General features: G+C 38.1%; 3 protein-coding genes across 3 annotated transcripts; 2 read left to right on the top strand and 1 right to left on the bottom strand.

The window, feature by feature from the left end:
* The first annotated feature begins 664 nt into the window (after nucleotides 1–664).
* On the top strand, nucleotides 665–2,039 carry LOC144634893 (uncharacterized). The gene is made up of 2 exons (XM_078493938.1): nucleotides 665–960; nucleotides 1,397–2,039. Exons 1-2 carry the CDS (start codon nucleotides 665–667, stop codon nucleotides 2,034–2,036), a joined length of 936 nt encoding a protein of 311 aa, XP_078350064.1. The 3' UTR covers nucleotides 2,037–2,039.
* A 15,618-nt stretch (nucleotides 2,040–17,657) lies between these two features.
* On the top strand, nucleotides 17,658–19,129 carry LOC144634895 (uncharacterized). The gene is made up of 2 exons (XM_078493941.1): nucleotides 17,658–18,090; nucleotides 18,533–19,129. Exons 1-2 carry the CDS (start codon nucleotides 17,804–17,806, stop codon nucleotides 19,104–19,106), a joined length of 861 nt encoding a protein of 286 aa, XP_078350067.1. The 5' UTR covers nucleotides 17,658–17,803; the 3' UTR covers nucleotides 19,107–19,129.
* A 2,264-nt stretch (nucleotides 19,130–21,393) lies between these two features.
* On the bottom strand, nucleotides 21,394–22,606 carry LOC144634811 (tRNA-splicing endonuclease subunit Sen34-like). Its single transcript, XM_078493845.1, has one exon. It carries the CDS (start codon nucleotides 22,599–22,601, stop codon nucleotides 21,486–21,488), a length of 1,116 nt encoding a protein of 371 aa, XP_078349971.1. The 5' UTR covers nucleotides 22,602–22,606; the 3' UTR covers nucleotides 21,394–21,485.
* Nucleotides 22,607–24,666: the final 2,060 nt, after the last annotated feature.

Genomic DNA, 24,666 nt, shown 5'->3' with positions numbered 1-24,666 from the left:
TTGTAAATCGAGTTTCGTCATACAGCTCCATGCAGTTCGACAAACAGGCATATATTTTTGCTTTTATAGGCCCACGTTAAAGTTCTCACTACGTTTTATATCAAGCTGCTTTTTTAATCACAAAAGTCTTAAGTCCTGCTCTCGAATACTTCGATCCAATTCATAACATGGCATTTGCCAGTCAGTAATCTTATGTTTACTCAATTCTGTAGTATAGATTACAAGATTACACAAATCACATAATGCTCTCTTGAGTTAAGAAATCGAAAGAGAAAAGATCAATACATTTCAATCGTTGTTTTATTTACTAACCGTTTATATTTGATGTTCAAAGTTACCCTATGCTTGGAACAAAAGACACTTCAATCAATAATCATTTGCTAAAAATTGAAATAAAAACGCCAACAATAATTAAAAAATGTTTGAACTGGGGTTTCACTTGACATTTGCCACCGCTTCAGACAAGGAAATCACGAATACGGAACGAAATTGTCACTAACTACTTCATCAACAAGTTAACGATGTTTTTCTACACGCTGAAGGAAATACAAACGACTTTTAAATCTGATCACATATGTTAGAATGAGGAAGCTCAACCCGGAGTGATAAGTATAAAAAGGACCTCGTCAAAGGAAGAAACCCAGTCGGTGGAGAGCTTTTCAAGATGATGCATTCAACTGGTGCGATGATGATCCCCATGCTTCTGGTCGCAGCGACCTTATGCTCAGTTGTGTTTAGTTCGGATTCAGAAAATACGGTTCCGCAAGGACTTCGCTTTCAGAGTTACTCAGAGCAGCGAGTCAAGGGATGCTACAACTACAATCAAACCTTTGGCATTTGCTTTGACGTTCGCAAAGGCGCCATGAAATTACTGAAGACGACAGGTGAAGCAATTGTCACTTACTTTGAACTTGGTCCAAACATGTTCTACTACCAGGTTGTAGATCAAGGATTCATAGGGTAAGTTGCATCGAAAAAAACTTTAACAAATCTTCTGCATCTAACACTGAATATACTGAATACACTCTTTTTTCTATAAGAATTTATTTTATAAGGATATCGAGGCTGAAATTTGCGAAATTTTAAGAATATTTTAAAAATAAACCAGAGGCTAAGATTTTGAAAAGAAGTTAAAAAGTTAACTTTGTGTGTTGAAAATTTGTAAATACAATACAATTCTGTATTTGTTTTAACTAACACGTATAAAATTCTTCCTTTCTCTAAACGGCAAAACTGGCCAAAAAAGGATTAAAAACCAGCCTGCACTATATATCCAAATGTTCGATGCTAATGACAGTTCGATGAACGGTAGATGTCATGCCATAGATGATCCTGAAATGCAATACTCGCCGCTCAGTAGGTTTCACTGAAGTGTTTTTATATCAAACCTTTGCAGGCACGGGCCATCGCTGATATATGTTCCAGACAACATTCCCAGAGTACCACAGGTGCTTCGTGAATTTCTGGCGACCAAACAAACCGCTGAAGAATCACCTCAAGAACTTGAGCTGCTGAAATTTCATTATCAAGAAGTCGTTGGCGAGCTGCACTACGTTCCAGAAATTCACCTTCTGGAACTCGTGTCTGCAGCGCTGAGCGACAACTCTACCCAGTTGGATATTCTGAAGCCATTTCATGCTCTTTGCTACAGCGTCTTCAAGACGTCGGACATTCAGATTCCAACCGAGCTGAGCTCGAGAGCCGTGCATGACTTAGATGACGAAGCCGCTGACCAGCATGGTGAAAGAAAGAAGCGCTTCCTTTGGCCGCGCCCCAGAAGCTGTAGTTTGTTGGGTGATCCTAATAATGACGACTGTTTTGGCATGTGTGGTAAGGGGTGTACGTGCTGGCTTTTGCTCTGTGGAGGCGATTGCTGTCATCATCAGGGTTGTTGGGAGCATGACAAGTGTTGTGACAAATGTTGGTTTAGTTCCTATTGCCTCACGCCATTTGTTTTTGGCTTCCGTTGTTCGGGATATGGTGCATATCCTAGATGCATGAGACACGGTTTTTGGCGCAGTTGGTGGCGCAAATAAGAGATGATAGTTACTGACCTCACTTAATAATAATAATAATAATAATAATAATAATAATAATAATAATAATAATAATAATAATAATAATAATAATAATAATAATAATAATGATAAGGTTCTTATTTGCGCATTTAAAATTCTCAATGCGCTTACTCGATTAGGTAAAAGTTAAAAATGATGTTAAATACAGACATTCAGTTTTAAGTTAAAAATAGTTAAAATATACTAGCTAAAAATCTAACTAAAACATGCAGTTATTATAATATAAGACAATGTTAAAAACTATTACTAAAAAAGAAATGTTTTAAGGTTCTTTTTAAAAATCGCTGTGCTTTTAGACTGTTTGATATAAAAAGGTAGATCGTTCCAAAGTTTCGTGGCGTAAAAACTCTCTGATGAAAAACTTCAGAGCATTACACAATTATCGAAACATACTTTGGGATATAGTAGAGCTTTGAAATTTTTGCTCATCGCTTGCTTTAGTAATTAAATCCACATTTAACTAATTTAAGACTATTGATATTTGTTTAAAGTTAGTTGTAATTTGAAAGCCGGAGCAAAAGTTTCGTGTCTTAATTTTTTAATCGTCCTCTCTGAAATAAGATTTACGGGTTAATTTTCGTACTCCGTATTGTTATAGACTTTTAGATCCCGAATTGGAGTACGACTACGTTTTTTTGCGAAATACTAAAAAATGATGAATTCCGGCCAGAAAGCTTTACTTTACCTTTTATGAAAATCATAAATGACTGGTTGAGTTTCCTGAGGACCGTTTAGTTTGCCATTTCGTAATTGAGAATATGAGCTTACTTACCTTTCGAGAATTGGTTTTAATTATTGCAATTGTTGCTTTGTTCTTGCTAAGTACTAAGACAACGGCTGTCATTTTCCCGCCAAAATGACACTGGCTTGCATGCAGGTACCTACTCCTTTACTAATAGTAAATTGGCGAATCTCGTACCGGTACTACGAATCTTAGGGTCTCTGTTATTTTTTACATAAATATGGTGTTTAAGCCCTTTACTAGTAAAAATAACTATTTACAAGGCTAAATATTTTGTTTAAAACCTTTAAAAAGAAAAAAAAACAAAGTGAAACATTTACAACTTAGACTAAGTCATCATCAGGGTGATTTGAATAAAACGTCCACAGGGAAAAGTTTTGATATATAAGAATAAACCTGTTTGTTTAGACTAGGATGTCAGACCTTAACTAGTGCTAGCCAACAATAATATATTTTTTGTATAATCTCTTCTCAAGAAGGGCAGACCCGAGTTTTCCTTCGTTACTAAGGCTAAAAGGATGGCATGGCATTGTATTATAACACGGACACACTTGAAATCGAAGAAAACCTTCAAATATCTCAGTAGACAGTAAAACACCAAAACAGCGTAACAAGGATAGTTGGCATTGTAGGAGATTAAAATTAGATTAATGAGACAGGACTGTAGCTATATTAACGTTTCAGGGCGCGCCATTGGTGAGGCAGTTGCTTTAAAATAGTATGCACTTGTCATTGTTTAACATAAAATTAAAGACTGCAACGGAATCCCGATTTCTCGACCACTTGAACTTCCCTATAACTCGAACCAAAGGTTATTTGCTTTGGACTTGCTTCACTCTGTCAACGATTGCAATGTTGCCTTCGATTTCTCGAGTTCCCTATATTTCTCGAACCAAACTCAGATCTTGTTTCCATCACCAGGTTTCCCTCGGAGGTTCAAAAAATCGGATTCCTCTGTACTTGTTATAAACATGTAGTAATGGTTTGACTTACGTAGCTGTATATTAAGTGGCTGAATAAAATTGATTCTCTTCAGACCCCCCAAGGAGGGAGGAGAGATTTTTTCAGCTTCTTCTAAGCTCCGAAAAATACAAAATTTATTTTTCGAAGCCCAGAAGGCCGAAAAATACCTTGAAAAAGGCACTGGTGCAAAAATCACGTGACTGCGATTTAATCGTGCCTTAAACCGGTATTGACTTTATGCTACATTACCCTTGCCCGATAGGCGTTAGGGAAAGAGCATTGCAGTCACCCTATCTCACTTGGCGTAGCTTGAAAACAACGCCTCTGCGCTCACAGAAAGGATCGGCGCTACAGTCTGCTGTTGTGCTATATAGACGATTTGTTTTTCGGGCTTGTGGTGCTGTTTGAATCTCCCGCCATAACACAAGAACCAATCATTTTTCGTTATAATAATACGCACGCGCAATTGTAATTGATGATGAAAAGATTTTGCTTTCGACCCTTTATTTAAATGTACGCGGTTTGGAATCGTTTTACTCGCATCTCCCTTTAGCTCTTGAATTTTTCGTATACTGTTCTACCTTTTGTAGTACTGCCTGCACGCAATCGAATGCGCTCACGTCTGAACTGGCATTAAATGCAACCATGTGAAACCGTAACATTATTCCATACATCGTGTTGCGATGTCACGTAATAATGTCACGCAAAAGTTAATTATGTGAGAGAACACCAAAGTAAAGGAAACCGGTCATAAAAAACTGTGTTAGAGTCTTACTTCATGGGTTCATCGGCAATCAGCTACGACTAAATTTAAGGGAGAATAACATGTGTATGTTCTTAAGCATTATAAAATAGAAATCTCCAAAAATCAATTAAAAGGTAAACCACTAGCCGTCTCGCCGGCATAATTTTTTCTCCGTTTAACACAGGGTGCCATTTAGTTTAGAAACGTCTAGATAAACAACATAGCTTAATCGTTCCGTATATGTAAAAACAGGTAAGGTGGATATATTATATACAATAGACAAAAGAAACTGGAATTAATTTTTAAATATTTAAAACGCTCTCTACCATTTGCCGTAAGGAAACTGTGCCATCACATCCCGGGTTTTTGTCGGATATGAACTTTACTGCGGTAAAAAGCAACTTTTGATCTTCGAAAAATAAAAATAAAACTCATAAAACACGGTCAAACCATGTCTGTGCACTTCCCTCATGTGTAAGACGGATATAAGCATTCCCAAGGAAAAGTAACTGTGTTTGATCTTTGAAAATTAAAAATAGATCGTGACCTTTTAGGTAAGTGTATTTCGGCATCATATAATACCCACTGAGCACGGTCTTACCGTGTCGGAGCATTTCTCTCAGGTTTAAGTCGGATAAAAACTTTACTGCGCAAAAGAAACATTGTTTGAACGGTAAAATATCTAAAATGCTCTGGACCTTTAATAAAAGGGTGGTTTAACATAATTTAAAACCCATTGAGCGGCAAAACATTTCTCAAAGGTTTAAGTTGGATAAAAACTTTACTGCGTTAAAGGAACAGTGTTTGCTCTTGACCTTTAAGGAAAGGTTAGTTTTGCATCATATAAGCCCCATTTATCACGCCCTTACCGCATCGGAGCATTTCTCTCAGGTTCAAGTCGTATAAAAATTTTAATATCCAAAAAAAACTTTGTTTGATCTTCAAAAACTTGAATGCTCTTGACCTTTGAGGAAAGGTTAGTTTTTGCATCATATAAAACCAATTTATCACGGCCTTACCGCGTCGAAGCATTTCTCTCAGGTTTAAGTTGGATAAAAACTTGAATGCGCAAAAGAAAATGTGTTTGATCTTAAAATATCTAGAATGCTCTTGAACTTAAAGGTAAGGGTAGTTTGGCAACATATTATACCCATTTATCACGGCCTTACCGCGTCGGAGCATTTCTCTCAGGTTTAAGTCGGATAAAAACTTGAATGCGCAAAAGGAAATGTATTTGATCTTTAAATATCTAAAATGCTCTTGAACTTAAAGGTGAGGGTAGTTTGGCATCATATTATACCCATTTATGACGCCCTTACCGCGTCGGAGCATTTCTCTCAGGTTTAAGGCGGATAAAAACTTGAATGCGAAAAAGAAAATGTGTTTGATCTTTAAATATCTAACATGCTCTTGAACTTAAAGGTGAGGGTAGTTTGGCATCATATAAAACCCATTCATCACGGCCTTACCCCGTCGGAGCATTTCTCTCAGGTTTAAGTCGGATAAAATCTTGAATGCGCACAAGGAAATGTATTTGATCTTTAAATATCTAACATGCTCTTGAACTTAAAGGTGAGGGTAGTTTGGCATCATATAAAACCCATTTATCACGGCCTTACCGCGCCGGAGCATTTCTCTCAGGTTTAAGTCGGATAAAAACTTGAATGCGCAAAAAGAAATGTGTTTGATCTTTAAATATCTAACATGCTCTTGAACTTAAAGGTGAGGGTAGTTTTGCATCATATAAAACCCATTCATCACGGCCTTACCGCGTCGGAGCATTTCTCTCAGGTTTAAGTCGGGTAAAAACTTGAACGCGCAAAAAGAAATGTGTTTGATCTTTAAATATCTAAAATGCTATTGAACTTAAAGGTAAGGGTAGTTTGGCATCATATTATACCCATTTATCACGGCCTTACCCCGTCGGAGCATTTCTCTCAGGTTTAAGTGGGATAAAAACTTGAATGCGCAAAATAAACTTTGTTTGATCTCCAAATATCTAAAATGCTCTTGAACTTAAAGGTGAGGGTAGTTTGGCAACATATTATACCCATTTATCACGGCCTTACCGCGTCGGAGCATTTCTCTCAGGTTTAAGTCGGATAAAAACTTGAATGCGCAAAAGGAAATGTGTTTGATCTTCAAATATCTAACTTGCTCTTGAACTTAATGGTAAGGTTAGTTGGCATCATATAAAACCCATTTATCACTGCCTTACCGCGTCGGCACATTTCTCCCAGGTCTAACTTGGAAATTAGCTTTACTGCGCAAAATAAACTTTGTTTGATCTTCAAATATCTAAAATACTCTTGAACTTAAAGGTAACGGTTAAAGGTCTCAGGTTTAAGTCGGATAAAACCTTGAATGCGCAGGAGGAAATGTTTGGTATCATATAAAACCCATGGAGCACGGCTTAATCGTGTCGGAACATTTCTCTCACGTTTAAGTCGGATAAAAAGTTAACTGGCAAAAGAAACCGTGTTTGATCTTTGAAAATTGAACACGCTCTTGACCTTTAAAGTAAGGGTAGTTTGGCATCATATTGTACCCATTGCCCACGGCAAAACCTTGTCCGAACATTTCTTTTAGGTTTTAGTATGATATAAACTTTACTGCGCAAGACAAAATTTCTTTGATCTTTGAATATCTAAAATGCTTTGGGCCTTTAAAGTAAGGGTAGTTTGGCATCATATTATACCCATTTATCACGGCCTTACCGCGTCGGAGCATTTCTCTCAGGTTTAAGTCGGATAAAAACTTTCAAATTAAGGTTGGTGTATCATCATAAAAAAAACTATTAAGCACGGCCTTACCGTGTCGGCACATTTCTCTCAGGTCTAACTCGGAAATCAGCTTTACTGCGCAAAATAAACTTTGTTTGATCTTCAGATATCCTAAATGCTCTTGATCTTTAAAGTAAGGGTGGGCTAGCATCCTATAAAAGCCATTGAAACGGATAGAGTGTATGATCGTGCAATTTTCAAAATGCTCTCTGCCTGCAAAATCGGTAGTTTTAATTCAATTTCAATACTCAGCGCACGCCCTTCATGAAATCGCACATTTCTCTCGACCATTAGAAAGAGAAATACTTCAAGGGCAATCAGAGAGAGGGTTTGATCTCGCATTTTAATCTTTATCCACAAAGTTGGTAATTTTGTTTCAATTTTATACTTAACGCATGTCATACTTGAAATGGGTCATTCTCCCTAGCGAGAAACACTCATCAGGGAATGATATCTTAATCTCGTACTTCACATTTTTAACATAATCACTTCCTTATAGTCGGCTCACTTCCTAAGTGTGGGGGTGACACACACGTAGATGTGATGCTAAGTAGGTGCTAATTTGATGCTTACTCGCTGTTGTAACTTTCTTGCTGATAGTTGCGATGAAACAGTCAATGGTTGCTCGTTTTTAATTATCATAAAGTTCAACCATCCGGTGTTATTTAATGTTAATATTCTTGTTGGTTTTGATAAAGTACAACGCGTACGTCAATTTCCTCCAGTTTCGATATGGTTGGCAGTGGCAGTGGGTATGGGGGCAAATAATTCGACATCAGGCGTAGTTCTATCGTCTGTGGATGCAGTTGGAAGTTTCTCCACAAGTCGGCGTAAGTAAAAATCGGTAACATCCTCGCATATAATGTTCTGTAGTTTTTTGCAATTTTCCCCAGCTAGAATGCTTCTCATTTGGCTTCTTCTTACCATTTGCATGCTCGTAAACGCTAAAGTATTCAATTTCTGGCAACTGCTGACAACTTGAGCAATGCGCGCCTTAGACCAAGAGTGATAAATCCCGCTTGGTGTGCCCAAATAACGCAGTGAATGGGAAGCATATTGGCATATATATGGACAAACCTTATCGGATATCCAGGATAGAAGCACTGCGACTTTGGTGCATGTTTCTAATGATGTTTGCCTTGTACTTGCGAAGGGAAGAGGTCACCTTTCCCGCCCCAGCCGGATAAAGGCTGGATAATCCCCCCGTTTCTGGAAGTTCTTCTTCCAAAGGGGAAAACGCAGGACAAAGGTAACTAAAAAGGCCATTTCTTGTACCTTTCCTGCGTTGTGGACAAACGACGAAAAATAAAAAAAATGTCATTAATCATATTGCTTTTCTCGTAGATGGAAGAGCTCTGACGGTGAAGGATGTGTCGCAAATATACCAGCTTATAATGGGAAATGCTGGGATAAATATAGGTAAAGTGGATTTTAAAACGTAATTGAAGTTAACAGTAGTGCAGTATTTTGCACATGTTTTCTTAAAATTAATTTCGGTCACTCAATAACATACATGTAAGGGTTCATTAAGGAACGAAAACAAAACTTTTAACAAAGGGATTAACAATTACACTTTTCTTTCAGAGGGTGCGGATTACAAACAGTACACCACACACAGTTCGAGACATAGTCACGCTAAATGGGCTAGGCGATGCGGGGCTGACGATACGACTATTGCAGAAGGTGGTCGCTGGAAAGACATACAAAGCATGCAAAGATACATGCAAGGTGGTCTTCATGCAGCGCTAAGGGAGCAAGCAATCAGTGGAGTGGACAGCATAACTAAACGGTGGCTTTACCGTCCGCCTTGTTAACGCTGTCCGCTGTTCAAATCATTTCTTCTTTTTTTCCCCCTTCCGTTTACTTTTATTCATTTTTATTCGCTGAACGTTGATGCATATAGAAATCAACACAACTTATCACAAATACGTCATTCAATAAAGCGTTTTCCAGTAAATGACGGCAGTGTTTTGTCAATTTAATTTAATTTTTGCATTGAGCGGAGATATGATATTTTAAATGATAAGGCCGTGATAAATGGGTTTTACATGATGCTAAACAACCATTACTTCAAAGATCAACAGCAATTGTGTATTGCGAAGAAAAGATTTATGCTAAACCACCCTTACTTTGAAGGTCAAGATCATTTTAGATATTAAAAGATCAAACAAACGTTGCCTTGCGCAGCAAAGTTTTTATCCGACTTAAACAAGAGAGAAATATTCTGACACGGTTATGCCGTGTTCGATGGATTTTGTATGATAATAAACCATCTTTACTTTGAAGGTCAAGAGCATTTTAGATATTTGGAGATCAAACGCAGTTTGCTTTGCGCAGTAAACTTTTTATCAGACATAAACCTGAGAGAAATGTTCCGACACGGTTAGAGCGTGCTTAATGGTTTTTAAATGATGCTAAACCATCCATACATTGAAGTAAAGATCATTTTAGATATTAAAAGATCAAACAAACTCTGCCTTGCGCAGCAAAGTTCATATCCCACTTAAACATGAGAGAAATGTTCCGACACGGTTAGGCCGTGCTTGATGGATTATATATAATGCTTAACCACCCTTACTTTGAAGGTATTTATCATTTAAGATATTTGAAGATCAAACAAACTGTGCCTTGCGCAGCAAAGCTTTTATCCGAATTAAACCTGAGAGAAATGTTCCGACACGGTTAGACCTTGCTCAATGGATTTTGTATGATAATAGCATTTTGGATATTTGAAGATCAAACGCAGTTTGCTTTGCACAGTAAAAGTTTTATCAGACTTAAACCTGAGAGAAATGTTCCCACACGGTGAGACCGTGCTTAATGGGTTTTAAATGATGCTAAGCCACCTATACATTAAAGTAAAGATCATTGTAGATATTTAAAGAACAAACAAATTGTGCCTTGCGCAGCAAAGTTTATATTCGACTTAAACCTGAGAGAAATGTTATGACACGGTTTAACCGTGCTTAATGGTTTTTTAAATGATGCTAAACCATCCCTACTTTGAAAATAAAGATCATTGTAGATATTTAAAGATCAAACAAATTGTGCCTTGCGCAGCAAAGTTTATATTCGACTTAAACCTGAGAGAAATGTTCCGACACGGTTAGACCTTGCTCAATGGTTTTAAATGATGCTAAACCATCCTTACTTTGAAAATAAAGATCATTTTAGATATTAAAAGATCAAACAAAATGTGTATTGCGCAGCAAAGTTTATATCCGACTTAAACAAGAGAGAAATGTTCCAATACGGTTAGGCCTTGCTCAATGGATTATATATGATGCTTAACCATCCTTACTTTGAAGAGAAAGATCATGTTAGATATTTGAAGATCAAACAAACTGTGCCTTGCGCAGCAGAGCTTTTATCCGACTTAAACATGAGAGAAATGTTTCGAAACGGTTAGACCTTGCTCAATGGATTATATATGATAATAAACCATCCTTACTTTGAAGTTCAATAGCATTTTAGATATTTGAAGATCAAGCGCAGTTTGCTTTGCGCAGTAAACTTTGTATCAGACTTAAACCTGAGAGAAATGTTCCGACACGGTTAAGCCGTGCTTGATGGTTTTTAAATGATGCTAAACCATCCTTACATTGAAGTAAAAGATCATTGTAGATATTAGAAGATCAAACAAACTCTGCCTTGCGCAGCAAAGTTTATATCCCACTTAAACATGAGAGAAATGTTCTTACACGGTGAGACCGTGCTTAATGGTTTTTTAATGATGCTAAACCACCCTTACTTTGAAAATAAAGATCATTGTAGATATTAAAAGATCAATCAAACTCTGCCTTGCGCATCAAAGTTTATATCCGACTTAAACCTGAGAGAAATGTTCCGACACGGTTAGACCTTGCTGAATGGATTTTATATGATGCTAAACCATCCTAAGTATGAAGGTCAAGAGCATTTTGGATATTTAAAGATCAAACAAACTGTGTCTTGCGCAGCAAAGTTTTTATCCGACTTAAACCTGAGAGAAATGTTCCGACACGGTTAGGCCGTGCTTGATGGATTATATATAATGCTTAACCATCCTTACATTGAAGTAAAGATCATTTTAGATATTAAAAGATCAAACAAACTCTGCCTTGCGCAGTAATGTTTTTATCCGACTTAAACAAGAGAGAAATATTCCGACACGGTTATGCCGTGTTCGATGGATTTTGTATGATAATAAACCATCTTTACTTTGAAGGTCAAGAGTATTTTAGATATTTGGAGATCAAACGCAGTTTGCTTTGCGCAGTAAACTTTTTATCAGTCATAAACCTGAGAGAAATGTTACGACACGGTTAGACCGTGCTAAATGGGTTTTAAATGATGCGAACCATCCTTACATTGAAGTAAAGATCATTGTAGATATTAAAAGATCAAACAAACTCTGCCTTGCGCCGTAAAGTTTATACCCCACTTAAACATGAGGGAAATGTTCCGACACGGTTAGGCCGTGCTTAATGGGTTTTAAATGATGCTAACCATCCTTACTTTGATGTAACGATCATTGTAGATATTAAAAGATCAAACAAACTCTGCCTTGCGCAGTAAAGTTTATACCCCACTTAAACATGAGAGAAATGTTACGACACGGTTAGGCCGTGCTTAATGGTTTTTAAATGATGCTAAACTATCCTTACTAAGAAGATAAAGATCATTTTAGATATTTAAAGATCAAACAAATTGTGCCTTGCGCAGCAAAGTTTATATTCGACTTAAACCTGAGAGAAATGTTCCGACACGGTTAGACCGTGCCTAATGGGTTTTAAATGATGCTAACCATCCTTACATTGAAGTAAAGATCATTGTAGATATTAAAAGATCAAACAAACTCTGCCTTGCGCAGCAAAGTTTATATCCGACTTAAACCTGAGAGAAATGTTCCGACACGGTTAAACCGTGCATAATGGTTTTTAAATGATGCTAAACCATCCTTACTTTGAAAATAAAGATCATTTTAGATATTAAAAGATCAAACAAAATCTGTATTGCGCAGCAAAGTTTATATCCGCATTAAACATGAGAGAAATGTTCCAATACAGTTAGGCCTTGCTCAATGGATTATATATGATGCAAAACAACCCTTACTTTGAAGTTCAATAGCATTTTAGATATTTGAAGATTAAACGCAGTTTGCTTTGCGCAGTAAACGTTTTATCAGATTTAAACTTGAGAGAAATGTTCCGACACGGTGAGATGGTGATTAATGGGTTTAAAATGATGCTAAGCCACCCTTACACTGAAGTAAAGATCAGGGGCGTATCTAGCCTATAGGCCCGTAGGCCCGGGCCTACAAATTCTTTACCCCCTCGTATTTTTAAAATGTGCTATCAAGAGAGTAATTGTGGCTGAAGACCTTCCAAGGTGAAATAGAAAGCAATATGCATTGTAAATATCGCAACTACCCTTTCTCGATTGATCAACTCTCCAGCAAGTAGAAATTCTTGGCTGTGTGACACTTGTACTTTAAAGCGTAAAAAATAAAGTTCTCGTGTTCGAGTTTAAAGTGCCAATTTAACAAAATAGCGTTCCAAACGTTTCGGGCTTTTTTTAATAGCACGTCGTCTTAGTTTACACCACCGACAGTAGCCAGTCTGGTCTTAACGTGGGAACTTTTCCATGCACGCACGCTAGCTGCCGCACCCGTGATCAAATTCTCTTGACTGCGCCCTGCAGGATCCCAAATGCTTTATCGTTATCAAGGATGCTTTCATCTCAAAATAACTGGCTCAGTGTATGGCATCTCTTGCCGCCGTTGTTCTACGATCTGCATCGCCGAAACTGGCCGCACGCTACAGCAACGTTTCGTTGAGCGCCTTTGCAGCATCGAGAAAATCCTGCCAGGCTTTCCAGTCGCTCAATGGTTTTAAATGATGCTAAACCATCCTTACTTTGAAAATAAAGATCATTTTAGATATTAAAAGATCAAACAAAATGTGTATTGCGCAGCAAAGTTTATATCCGACTTAAACAAGAGAGAAATGTTCCAATACGGTTAGGCCTTGCTCAGTGGATTATATATGATGCTTAACCACCCTTACTTTGAAGAGAAAGATCATGTTAGATATTTGAAGATCAAACAAACTGTGCCTTGCGCAGCAGAGCATTTATCCGACTTAAACATGAGAGAAATGTTTCGAAACGGTTAGACCTTGCTCAATGGATTATATATGATAATAAACCATCCTTACTTTGAAGTTCAATAGCATTTTAGATATTTGAAGATCAAGCGCAGTTTGCTTTGCGCAGTAAACTTTGTATCAGACTTAAACCTGAGAGAAAAGTTCCGACACGGTGAGACCGTGCTTAATGGTTTTTTAATGATGCTAAACCACCCTTACTTTGAAAATAAAGATCATTGTAGATATTAAAAGATCAATCAAACTCTGCCTTGCGCATTAAAGTTTATATCCGACTTAAACCTGAGAGAAATGTTCCGACACGGTTAGACCTTGCTGAATGGATTTTATATGATGCTAAACCATCCTAAGTATGAAGGTCAAGAGCATTTTGGATATTTAAAGATCAAACAAACTGTGTCTTGCGCAGCAAAGTTTTTATCCGACTTAAACCTGAGAGAAATGTTCCGACACGGTTAGGCCGTGCTTGATGGATTATATATAATGCTTAACCATCCTTACATTGAAGTAAAGATCATTTTAGATATTAAAAGATCAAACAAACTCTCCCTTGCGCAGTAAAGTTTTTATCCGACTTAAACATGAGAGAAATGTTCCGACACGGTTAGGCCGTGCTTAATGAGTTTTAAATGATGCTAAACCATCCTTACATTGAAGTAAAGATCATTGTAGATATTTAAAGATCAAACAAACTCTGCCTTGCGCAGTAAAGTTTATACCCCACTTAAACATGAGGGAAATGTTCCGACACGGTTAGGCCGTGCTTAATGGTTTTTAAATGATGCTAAACCATCCTTACTAAGAAGATAAAGATCATTTTAGATATTAAAAGATCAAACAAAATGTGTATTGCGCAGCAAAGTTTATATCCCACTTAAACATAAGAGAAATGTTCCGACACGGTTAGACCGTGCTTAATGGGTTTTAAATGATGCTAACCAACCTTACATTGAAGTAAAGATCATTTTAGATATTAAAAGATCAAACGAACTCTGCCTTGCGCAGCAAAGTTTATATCCCACTTAAACATGAGAGAAATGTTACGACACGGTTAGGCCGTGCTTAATGGTTTTTAAATGATGCTAAACCATTCTTACATTGAAGTAAAGATCATTTTAGATATTAAAAGATCAAACAAACTCTGCCTTGCGCAGCAAAGTTTATATCCCAGTTAAACATGAGAGAAATGTTCCGACACGGTTAGGCCATGCTTGATGGATTATATATGATGCTTAACCACCCTTACTTTGAAGGTATTTATCATATAAGATATTTGAAGATCAAACAAATTGTGCCTTGCGCAGCAAAGTTCATATCCGACTTAAACATGAGAGAAATGTTTCGACACGGTTAGGCCGTGCTTAATGGTTTTTAAATGATGCTAAACCATCCTTACTCTGAAGTTCAATAGCATTTTAGGTATTTGAAGATCAAACAAACTCTGCCTTGCGCAGCAAAGTTTATATCCGACTTAAACCTGAGAGAAATGTTCCGACACGGTTAGACCTTGCTGAATGGATTTTATATGATGCTAAACCATCCTTAGTATGAAGGTCAAGAGCATTTTGGATATTTGAAGATCAAACGCAGTTTGCTTTGCGCACTAAACTGTTTATCACAATTAAACCTGAGAGAAATGTTCCGATACGGTTAAGCCGTGCTTAATGGTTTTTAGATGAAGCCAAACCAACCTAACTTTTAAGATAAAGATCATTTTAGATGTTTGAAGATCAAATAAACCGAAGATCAGACAATCGGTATTGCGCAGTAAAGTTCATATCGGACTTAAACCTAAGAGAAATGTTCGGACAAGGTTAGACCGTGTGCAATGGGTATAATATGATGCCAAACAACCCTGTTCACAGTTTCTTTGGCGCAGGACCACAGATTTACTACTAAGAAGGCGACAGTTGGACGAAACGCATAGGAGAATAAAACAAGTTTGTTTTACAACTACAGTTCGCAGAGTGCTGATCACTAGTTCAATGTTAAAAAAATTGTAAAGTTTTTTTTTGTACAGGAAAGATGTGTTTCACGAAGGACGTGCGCAACGTTTAAAATTGAAACAAAACTACCAAATACTTCCCTGTGAAGTATTTCTCGTGACTATTGTTAAGTCTTTCGCTAGGTGCACTCAGCCGTAAAATAAAAAATTAATGAACCGTGACTTCAATTTTAGTCTTTAGCTAGGTGCACTCGGCCGTAAAATAAAACATTAATGAACCGTGACTTGAATTAAGTCTTTCGTTAGGTGCAGTCAGCCGTAAAATAAAAAATTAATGAGCCGCGACTTCAATTAACTATTTAGCTAGTGGCACTAGAGCGTGAAATACGTGTCAATGACATATTGATTTTAAACCAATTAAGACAATTTAGAACAATGTAAGACGATTTAGATCAAAGAAAAAAAGACAATATGTTGCCGGCGTTATCAGATTTAGATCAAAGAGACCCGCCGATGTGAATGCGGCGATTGGCTAGTGTTATTGTTTTGAGGGTGTGAAGGAACCAATTTAGATCAAAGGCGGCGATGACCCCCTACCTACTAAAAAAGAAATAAACACATATTATTTTTAATGGCTTATATTTTCTCATGTTTCTCTTGCAAGGTTATTGCTTGGTTTCTCAATCTTCCCGATTCTTTTTAACTCTGATCCAACTCCTTTCTAAGGTTTCCGTAAAATTCGAGGGAATTTTGCAAAATTTGTAAAAAATTACTTTATATCGTGACTTATAATGCATCGAACACTTCACCCACTGGCGATTTACATCAGTGCACGCTCTGAATAATTGCTGCAGCCAAAACGTACTGGGGGAAATATTAAAAATAATCTCAATTTGGCGCGAAAATATATCTACCCGGGGCTGTTATTTGTTCCTAGAGGCGACTTGCTTTTAGCGAAGCCTCGAGGAAAACTGTGAACTTCGAGGAACAGATCACGATGTGCAAGACAAATATCCGTGTATTCTGTTTAGAGGCTTAATGGATGTCAATGTTTTTATGATCACTATGACATGTCAGTTTTTACTCGAGGCTTCTCCGTTTGGGTAATCCTGTGACATGTCAAAATGAATACGCAGAATACGTAACCAGTCTGTCCAAAACAATTATTTCTCCCTGTTTCTCTTTTTTTATTTGGACAAAAATAATGTCCGTGGACAAATAATAGTGAATATGTTCGGGCCAAATGCCGGATGATTATTGTTAACATAGCTCCTTTTAAACCTTTTTCAAAAGTACGGATCTTATAATTTTCCAGGTGTGTGGGAAGTTAAGTTGTTGATTCACTGCGCTGCGTTACATGATCCTATCTTAAGTATTTGACACAACAGTCAGCCTTAACGATCCTTAACCAACCGCTATATGAAACGGTCCTTGTATGATAGCACTTGTAGTCTTTCTACAAACACACAGTGAATGTGACTGATTATGACGTGGATTTCTACCAGTTTCTCTAATTCAGAAGTTTCTCACTTATTCTATGCGGATATACGAGGGGACGTCACTGAGACGTGAAACATTTACCAATCTAAATTTACAAGCGAAAAACAAGAAGAATTAATTTTTTGCTGAACGGAAGCCATTCGTTTTTAGTCAACGTTCCGACAAGCTGGTGCCGGGAAGCTGATGACCCTGTCTTCGTGAAGCTTCTTGAAAATTAATTGACATTACCGATTGCTGAATTGGTATTTTGTTATTGAGAATCCTCGTACTCTGATTGGCTATTGGGTGATTTATAAATAGCGGGCTACATTTGGACTTGTCGCCGCGGGCTGATGGTAAGAATATATTCGCAAACGAAGTTATAATGTTCGTGAATAAGTTGGAGCTCGTGGTATCTGAAGAATACCGATTGGAAGTAAAATATTGATAGAAATATCAGTTCTCAGTTCCTTAATTAGTTTGGCTGTTGCCATGTTAAGGCCATGTTAGTGTACCACAGCACTACAACAACAATCGAAACGACAAGAAGAAGGCGTCTAAGTGAGCTGTAGTTTCCTTGAACCATACGATTTAAATTTAATTTAACAAGTAACAAAACGTACAATTTGATCAAAGTGCTTCCTTCTAGGTACACAATATTAAATTTGTCATGTTACTATGTAAACAAAATAATACTGCTGATATTAATTTAATGAAAACATGTCATATACGGAGGAATTGTTTGTCTAAATTTTATCAACTAAGGAAGCGCTTAACTGAAGCCTCAGCCGGGAAGTAAACAAACGAGCGAATTATCATCAAGGCTCATTAAAGGCTGAAAAGGAACTCTTAAGCTAACTTAATAAGCCAATGGAGTAACCAGGCTTCAGTCAGAAACACTGAACTATTGAAGCCGTGTAAAATGGCTACTTCAAATGCTGCAATTTTCATGCTTTCAGTCGCCGCAGTTCTGTGCTTAGTGATAGTAAGTTCTGATTGTAAACCTAACGTTCAAGGGCTGCACTTGGAGAGCTACTCAGAACAACAGGTCAAAGGGTGCTACAACTACAATCAAACCTTGGGCATTTGTTTTGGCGTTCGCAAAGGCTTCATGAAATTGCTGAAGACGACAGGAGAAGCAATTGTGTTTTTCCAGGAACTTGGTTCAAACATGTTCTACTACAATGTTTTAGACCAAGGATTCATCGGGTAAGTCACAATCAGTTGCGGGCTGGTGAGGGAACGATAACAGTTAAAAGGGACTTTTTTTTTTAAAAAAGTTACTTATAGATTGCCATCATTTCTTCCTGTCCCGTCCCGTCCCGTCCCGTCTTGTTATCTTGGTCGTTTCGGAACAATACCCTGCTTTTGATCAATTATAAAAAGTACGTGTTGCACCTCAGTTGTTTTACATTCATAAACTAGTCAAGAACTGCAGCAAAGCTAAAACGCAGGATTTCACACATAGGAGAGAGGGGGTAAAAGTATAAATAAAACCTGCTTACTGAACACGAAAGTTTATACTGTCAAAACAAAACTACGATTAATAATAACAGATAATAATAATAGTGATGATGATGATAATAACAATAACAAGTTAATGTCAATGATGATGATGATTAAATGACAATGCCGTGCTAATACTTTACAGACATGGTCCGTCGATGATCTATGTTCCCGACAACATTCCCAGGGTTCCACATGAGCTTCGTGAGTTTCTGAGTCTGACGATGAACCAAACTACTGAGGAGACGCCCACAGAACTTGAGACGCTGAAAAGTCATTATCAACAAGCCACACGGGAGTTACATAACGTTCAAGAAATCCAACTTCTTGAACTCGTGTCCGTAGCGCTGAACGACAACTCTACCCAGTTGGATATTCTGAAGCCATTTCATGCCCTTTGCTTCAATCTTCTCAAGACTTCGGACTTTCAGATTCCAGCCGAGCTGAGACAGGAGGCTGTGCACGACTTAGATGATGAATCCGCTGATAAGCATGGTGAAAGACAGAAGCGCTGCAGTTTGACAAGCGATCCACAAAATAATTATTGTACTGGCATGTGTGGTCCAAGCTGTCGGTGCTGGTCATGGGTTTGTGGAGATTGTTGTTGGCACCGGGGATGTTACAAGCACGACATGTGTTGTCAGAAGGATCCTTGGAGTGCGTATTGCCTCGTCCCATTCTTCTACGGCTTCAGTTGCACTAGTTATGTGACATGCTAATCAAGGGCCTGGGTGCAAGGTTGAGAGCTGTTTGGGCCGCAAAAGCCTCTTTATCGTATGTTTCTAAAAAAAAAGTTAGCTTATTTTTTGGCTGTTTTGTGTGAAAACTAACCCAATTTTGTAAAGCAATCCATCCAAAGGTTGAATTTCGAATCCTAATTCACAAAAACCAGTGCTCTATGTTATGGAAGTAAAGAAGGCTAATGAGTAATCATTCTTTAGATAGTACTAAAGGAAAATCAATTAAAATTCAGACAAACTTATTTCTTTGAAAGTGTTTTCTTGTCATTATCATGATTTGTTTATTTTGAGTTGACGACATACATGAGTTGATACACATGTGATATACCAAAATCCTTTAACGATATAGAATCCAATGAGTTTATTCAGTTTCTTACATTGGGGAAATGATTATAAATTTTACCAATTTACAAACACCAAAATTACACATAACCGACCATCATACATTTCATAATTAATTTCCTTTATTCTCAGTCAACACCTTAGACTACAGTCCCTCTTTTCTCTAAGTCCATCAAGCATAAAGAAAGGTTTAGTCTGCATTTAAGCCTAGTGGCTCATCAGGCCAGAGCTTATCCCGGTTTCTGTATATTTCTACTCTCCTCTGGATGGGATGTTAGTCCTTTGCAGGGTTACCCCCAGCAGTAAATTTGCCGTTACTGTGAGAGTAAAGTGTCGTGCTCAAGAACACAACACAATGGCCGCAACCAGGGCTCGAACCTGGACTAATCCAGAGTCCAGCACACTAACCATTAGGCCACTGCACCTCCCACATAAAGTTGAGCATAAAGCAAAATTATGTGCGAGTGGCAAAATTGTTGAATGAGTCATGCTCAACAGATTAAGATAAAAGAGGGACTGCTCTTAGTCTGTCTGCTTAAAAATGTATTATTAGGCTTTTCAATAACATGCGAACTCTGCTCAAGTGACCCATAAACTAAGGATGGGCCGATATACGATACCAAATATTCGATACGCCGATATTTTGACAATTTTGAAAAGTAACGATACTTTTGAAAAATATCGCACTTTTGACCTGAGCCTGCAGTCTTCTGGTCAACACCTGAGGTTTAAAAATGCACTTTTGCGCAAACAAATATTGATTTTCTTGTCAATATTTGAATTTTAATATTGCCTTGACTTGATCTAGTCCACAGTGAAACAAAAAGACCAAAAATCAACATTCATGGCTAACATTTATAATGCCATGACTGTCCTTTGTTTGGTCAGGCAAATCACGTGACATACCAACGACGTCAACACGGCAATGACGTCATAATATCGATATTGATATCGAGAAAAAAGGCAAATATCGTATCGATATCGTATCATTTTGAAAAACCTGTATCGGCCCATCCTTACACGGCATAAACCAGTTTACCGTTTCCGCTGCAGTCAATGGTCTAAGCTGACCTCTCAGGAAACAGTAGTTCACTTCAAATGGGTCAAAACGTCACATCTGTCCATTATGATTGGAAGCTTTGGATCCATTTTCTGTTTCTGTTTTTCAAGGTTCGTTGGTTGTCACCATAATTATGATTGATGGCAGCAAAAAACGCAATCGTTACTTGGGTAAAATTGAATTTCAGAGTTCTCTTGTTACTAAAAAGCACAATAAATTTGCAAGCCTAAGGATACATCAGCTATCATGTCAGTCCTACTTATTTACCCAATTAATTTGACACCTGAATAAAACAAACTGCCTAGTTTCATTTTGATTTGTTGACAAAAGGAAAGTATTTAGCATAGTATAACAAGCTCCTCAGTGAAATTTCTATCCCTGTCTGTGCTGATGGAGCCTTATACCGGTATATTGGATTACATGCCTATTTTATAAATGCTATGTATGTTTAATAAAATCTAATGTCTGATTCACAAATTCCATGTTAAATTTCACTTGGAAAGCCAATGCCACACTCACTGTTTTGGGATTCAACTTTGTCACATACAACAAACTTAGGAGAGGCCTAAAATACAATGTACGGATTGTTTCATGTAATTCAAATCAACAACTTGCTAATGTTTGTTGTGTATGTAGGATTTTGAAACTATTTTAAAACACTTGACAGTTGTAGTCCCCCGGTTACAAAAGTGATGAAGTTGGGCCATCTAAATTTGCCCTTAGTTATCAGGGCCGTACCTAGGATTTTTTGTCTGCGGGGGCAAGTTTGCCCTGCCGTGGGCAACTGTTTTTTTTAGTTTAGTTTTTCTTTTTTTTTTCTTTAGTTTTCTTAGTTTTTTAGTTTTCCTGGCGGGGGCAACTGTTCCCCCCCCCCTCCTCCTAGGCAGTGTACGGCCCTGGTTGAGTTTGAATGTAGGATTTCTTTTATCGCATTTGTCCATTTATCTATCGTGTACTTAGCTTATTCCACTCCACTTGACTGATGTGTACACAACTTCACCAGTGCCGTCGCTCACTGAACAAAGAAGCGCTGTTTTCTTAACAGTAGCACCCAGTCTTCCAGCTGAGATGATCTCGAACGGAGTGATTTTCTTTTTCCAGGGAATAATTATTACAATGTAAAATGAATGATACCTCATGGGATCTCCAGGATAGGCCAGTAGATTGCCTCCAAATTTGGCACCAGGTGTTAAGTAATACCCCTTCTCCCAGAGATCTAAAAACACCCTGTAGCGTAGCTTTTCACTTTCTGTTTGAGGGTATGTCCAGTCCACTGGCAAAAGAGTTTGGAGTCGTTGCGGCATTATTGTTGGGATGTGAGTTAAGGTTTTCAACTCCGAAAAGGGCTTTGTTTCTTCACAGTGAATATCCGAGTTAGCTGATACATTAGATATATCACACTTATTCTTTAGTTTATCATTGGATTCTTGCTCAACAGTATTTACAGTTGTTGTTTTCTCTGAATCTGCTTGAATAACTTCAATTCTGCTACATGTTTCATCCTGATTTCTTTCCATGTCATTATTACCTTCATCACATTTCTCACTCGACTGATTGCACTCTCCTTCCTCCTTTGTCGTGCAATCTTCAGCCCCTTCATTGCTTAACTCTTCGCTTTTCATTTTTTTCGAAGCAAGACTTGCTTCTCCATCATCATCATCACACTTTTTGCGGTTTCGTTTTCTCCGCCTTCCTTCCTCGATGACTTCCGCCAGTTCCATGAGCTTCTCTTCTCGTTCTTTTTGAAATAATGCAATCTGCTTTACCACACTGTCACGACGTAGCTCATTGAACGTTTCGACCTCCTCCTTTGATGGTACAGAAAAACGTTTCGGCATATTAAAGATCCTCGCCAGCCCTTTGTGCAGTAACAGCGTGGCTTCTTCTTGAGAAAGAAGAAGAGGCAAGGAGAAAGAGTGATTTTGTTTCCGTTTACGAGAAAATGAGCCGATCAGAGAGCCAACGATGCGATATTTGGAACGTATTTTAAAAGCATCATCTGCGCTCCAGACGTAAACTTTGCCAAAACGAGAAAATAATGTCACAGGAGTTTCGTCTTCGTCGTCCGCCATGTTGGATTTTCCAGTTTTTAAAAACTCCGCTGAGCGCAGTCATACCAATCGCGGGCCACTAAAAATACCACAGCGCCCTTCCAGCAACCCCCTCTACCAACTGCCACTCCCCTCAAATTCAAGTTTTACGCCCCCCTCTCTATTAACCTCCCCTCCCTAAATGGTAAATCGTTACAATTTATGCACAAGGGACTCCCTTTCCCCCTTGGCCTTACAGAAACTTGTGTTGTATATGATTCCCCTAGGAGGCCTCGAGGAGAGAGAACAAGGAAACTAGGCAACTTTATGCTTTTAATTTACCAAGCAGCATTAAAACATATCTGATTTGAAATATTAAAATGTCCCTCTGATTTTGCGAAACAACTCTATTATTGAAACAAGAAAGGAGAAAGAACAATAATAATCAAACAACATTATGTTATTTACTATATTTTAAGCTTAACTTTTTGCACGAAAACATTCAAACTTGAACGCGAACCAAACGAGAAAAATTTACCGTTACGACCCGATCATGGTTTTTTTTACTTGGTCGGTAATTTGTTAACGTAAAATTTGTTATAATTTTTCTGTAGTTTAATTATTCGTTCAGGAAATCCTGATCGCCTTAACCACTTTAAAGCTTTAAACTCTAAAGATTATTAATAAATCTGATTACTGTCGGAACAAATATAGCACTAGGCAGACAACTAAAACTTTTTCAAAAAAAACACCGTGATTAAAAACTCCGAATATAAACTTATATTTGTTTAACGTCCCTTTTAGGTTGGCTTATTTTCAGGGAGGGAAAATATACGTTTTTTTTTGGATGGCCGAATTTGCCGTCCGCGCCGTCAGAAATCTTCGGGTTATCATTTAATTTTGACGTGACACAATGTCTGAAAATGTTTGGTGTATACCGATACTCCATGACAAAACTCTGTACTGACATAACGAAATGAAAACCAAAACATGTCCCCCGGTCATTAAACAAACATCACAGGCACTGAGCCTCTCTGACGACGTTCTTGAAGCTCTACAATAGGGGCCTGATAATCAGAAGTCTTTTTTTAAAGAGATATACCAAATATAAGCTCTTGGGCTTACATTCAGGAGGGGGGGGGGGTGTTGGAGGAGGTTATTTTCCGGGTGGGTGGGCTATTTTGGGGTTGTAGGGGCGGGGGAAGTATTTTTGGGATTTTGTGCTAGAACAGGAACCCACGATTGGTTCCTGTTGAATTTTTCTTTGCTTTGAATTTTTTATTATTTTCTCTTGAATCTATATACCCAGTTGAACCCCGGTAACTCGGAACTCTGAAGGGAAACACAAAACAGTTCGAGTTAGCGGGGTTTTCGAGTTAACCGAGTAAAAATGACTGAAAAGTGGGTCCAAGGGAAATGGAAGTTAGTTCGAGTTAGCGGGGTTGTTCGAGTTATCCGAGTTCAAGTTACCGGGGTTCTACTGTATAGTCTTTTGAAAATGACGCCTGATCGACGGTTCGAGAAGGGAAGTCAAGATGAACCATTCGGCTTGCACAAAGTGGTGCTTGGAGTAAAGAGTGTTTGGGGGGAGGGAGGGAGGAAGGGAGGGGGAATGGTCATTTTAAACCTTATATGTTTGGTCATAACGGTCAGCCGGAACTTGGGCTCCTGGTCCAAGCCCCTAGATCCTCTGGCGATACACGTCCCATTCTGAACGATATACCTGTCAGTAGTAGTGTAGTAGTGCTAATACGAGCATTCAAACCTCCTATGCTACTTATAGAGAACTAATTGCACTGTTGTTCATCCGGCGAGAGTGACAACGAGAAATTAATAGAAAATTCGAAGCAAAGAAAAATTCAAAAGCAAGAGAAACAGTAACCTATCGTGGGCAAATCTGGTGCAAAATTCCAAAAATACCCCCCCCCCCCCCGTTTCAACCCCCCAAATCTCCGACTTTAAAATCCTTCGGAAAAAAAACCTCTTCCCCTTTCCCATCACCCGAATATGGGCTCATGGGCTTATATTTAACAATTATTCCACGAGCGCGCGCAAATGGCCAGCCCATCACTATTAGCGATATTCTCCGAGTTCTTTCTCCCGAGGT

The sequence above is a fragment of the Oculina patagonica genome, chromosome 13 (genome assembly GCF_052425735.1).
Source record: "Oculina patagonica isolate OP01 chromosome 13, crgOcupat, whole genome shotgun sequence".
Classification (NCBI taxonomy): Eukaryota; Metazoa; Cnidaria; class Anthozoa; order Scleractinia; family Oculinidae; genus Oculina; species Oculina patagonica.
This window is presented reverse-complemented; position numbering and strand designations above follow the sequence as displayed.

Coding starts and splice junctions, on each gene's coding strand:
- LOC144634811 (XM_078493845.1), bottom strand. CDS start 22,601: ATGGCGGACGACGAAGACGAAACTCCTGTGACATTATTTTCTCGTTTT.
- LOC144634895 (XM_078493941.1), top strand. CDS start 17,804: ATGGCTACTTCAAATGCTGCAATTTTCATGCTTTCAGTCGCCGCAGTT. Junction 18,091..18,532: donor TTAGACCAAGGATTCATCGG/GTAAGTCACAAT, acceptor AATACTTTACAG/ACATGGTCCGTCGATGATCT.
- LOC144634893 (XM_078493938.1), top strand. CDS start 665: ATGATGCATTCAACTGGTGCGATGATGATCCCCATGCTTCTGGTCGCA. Junction 961..1,396: donor GTAGATCAAGGATTCATAGG/GTAAGTTGCATC, acceptor AAACCTTTGCAG/GCACGGGCCATCGCTGATAT.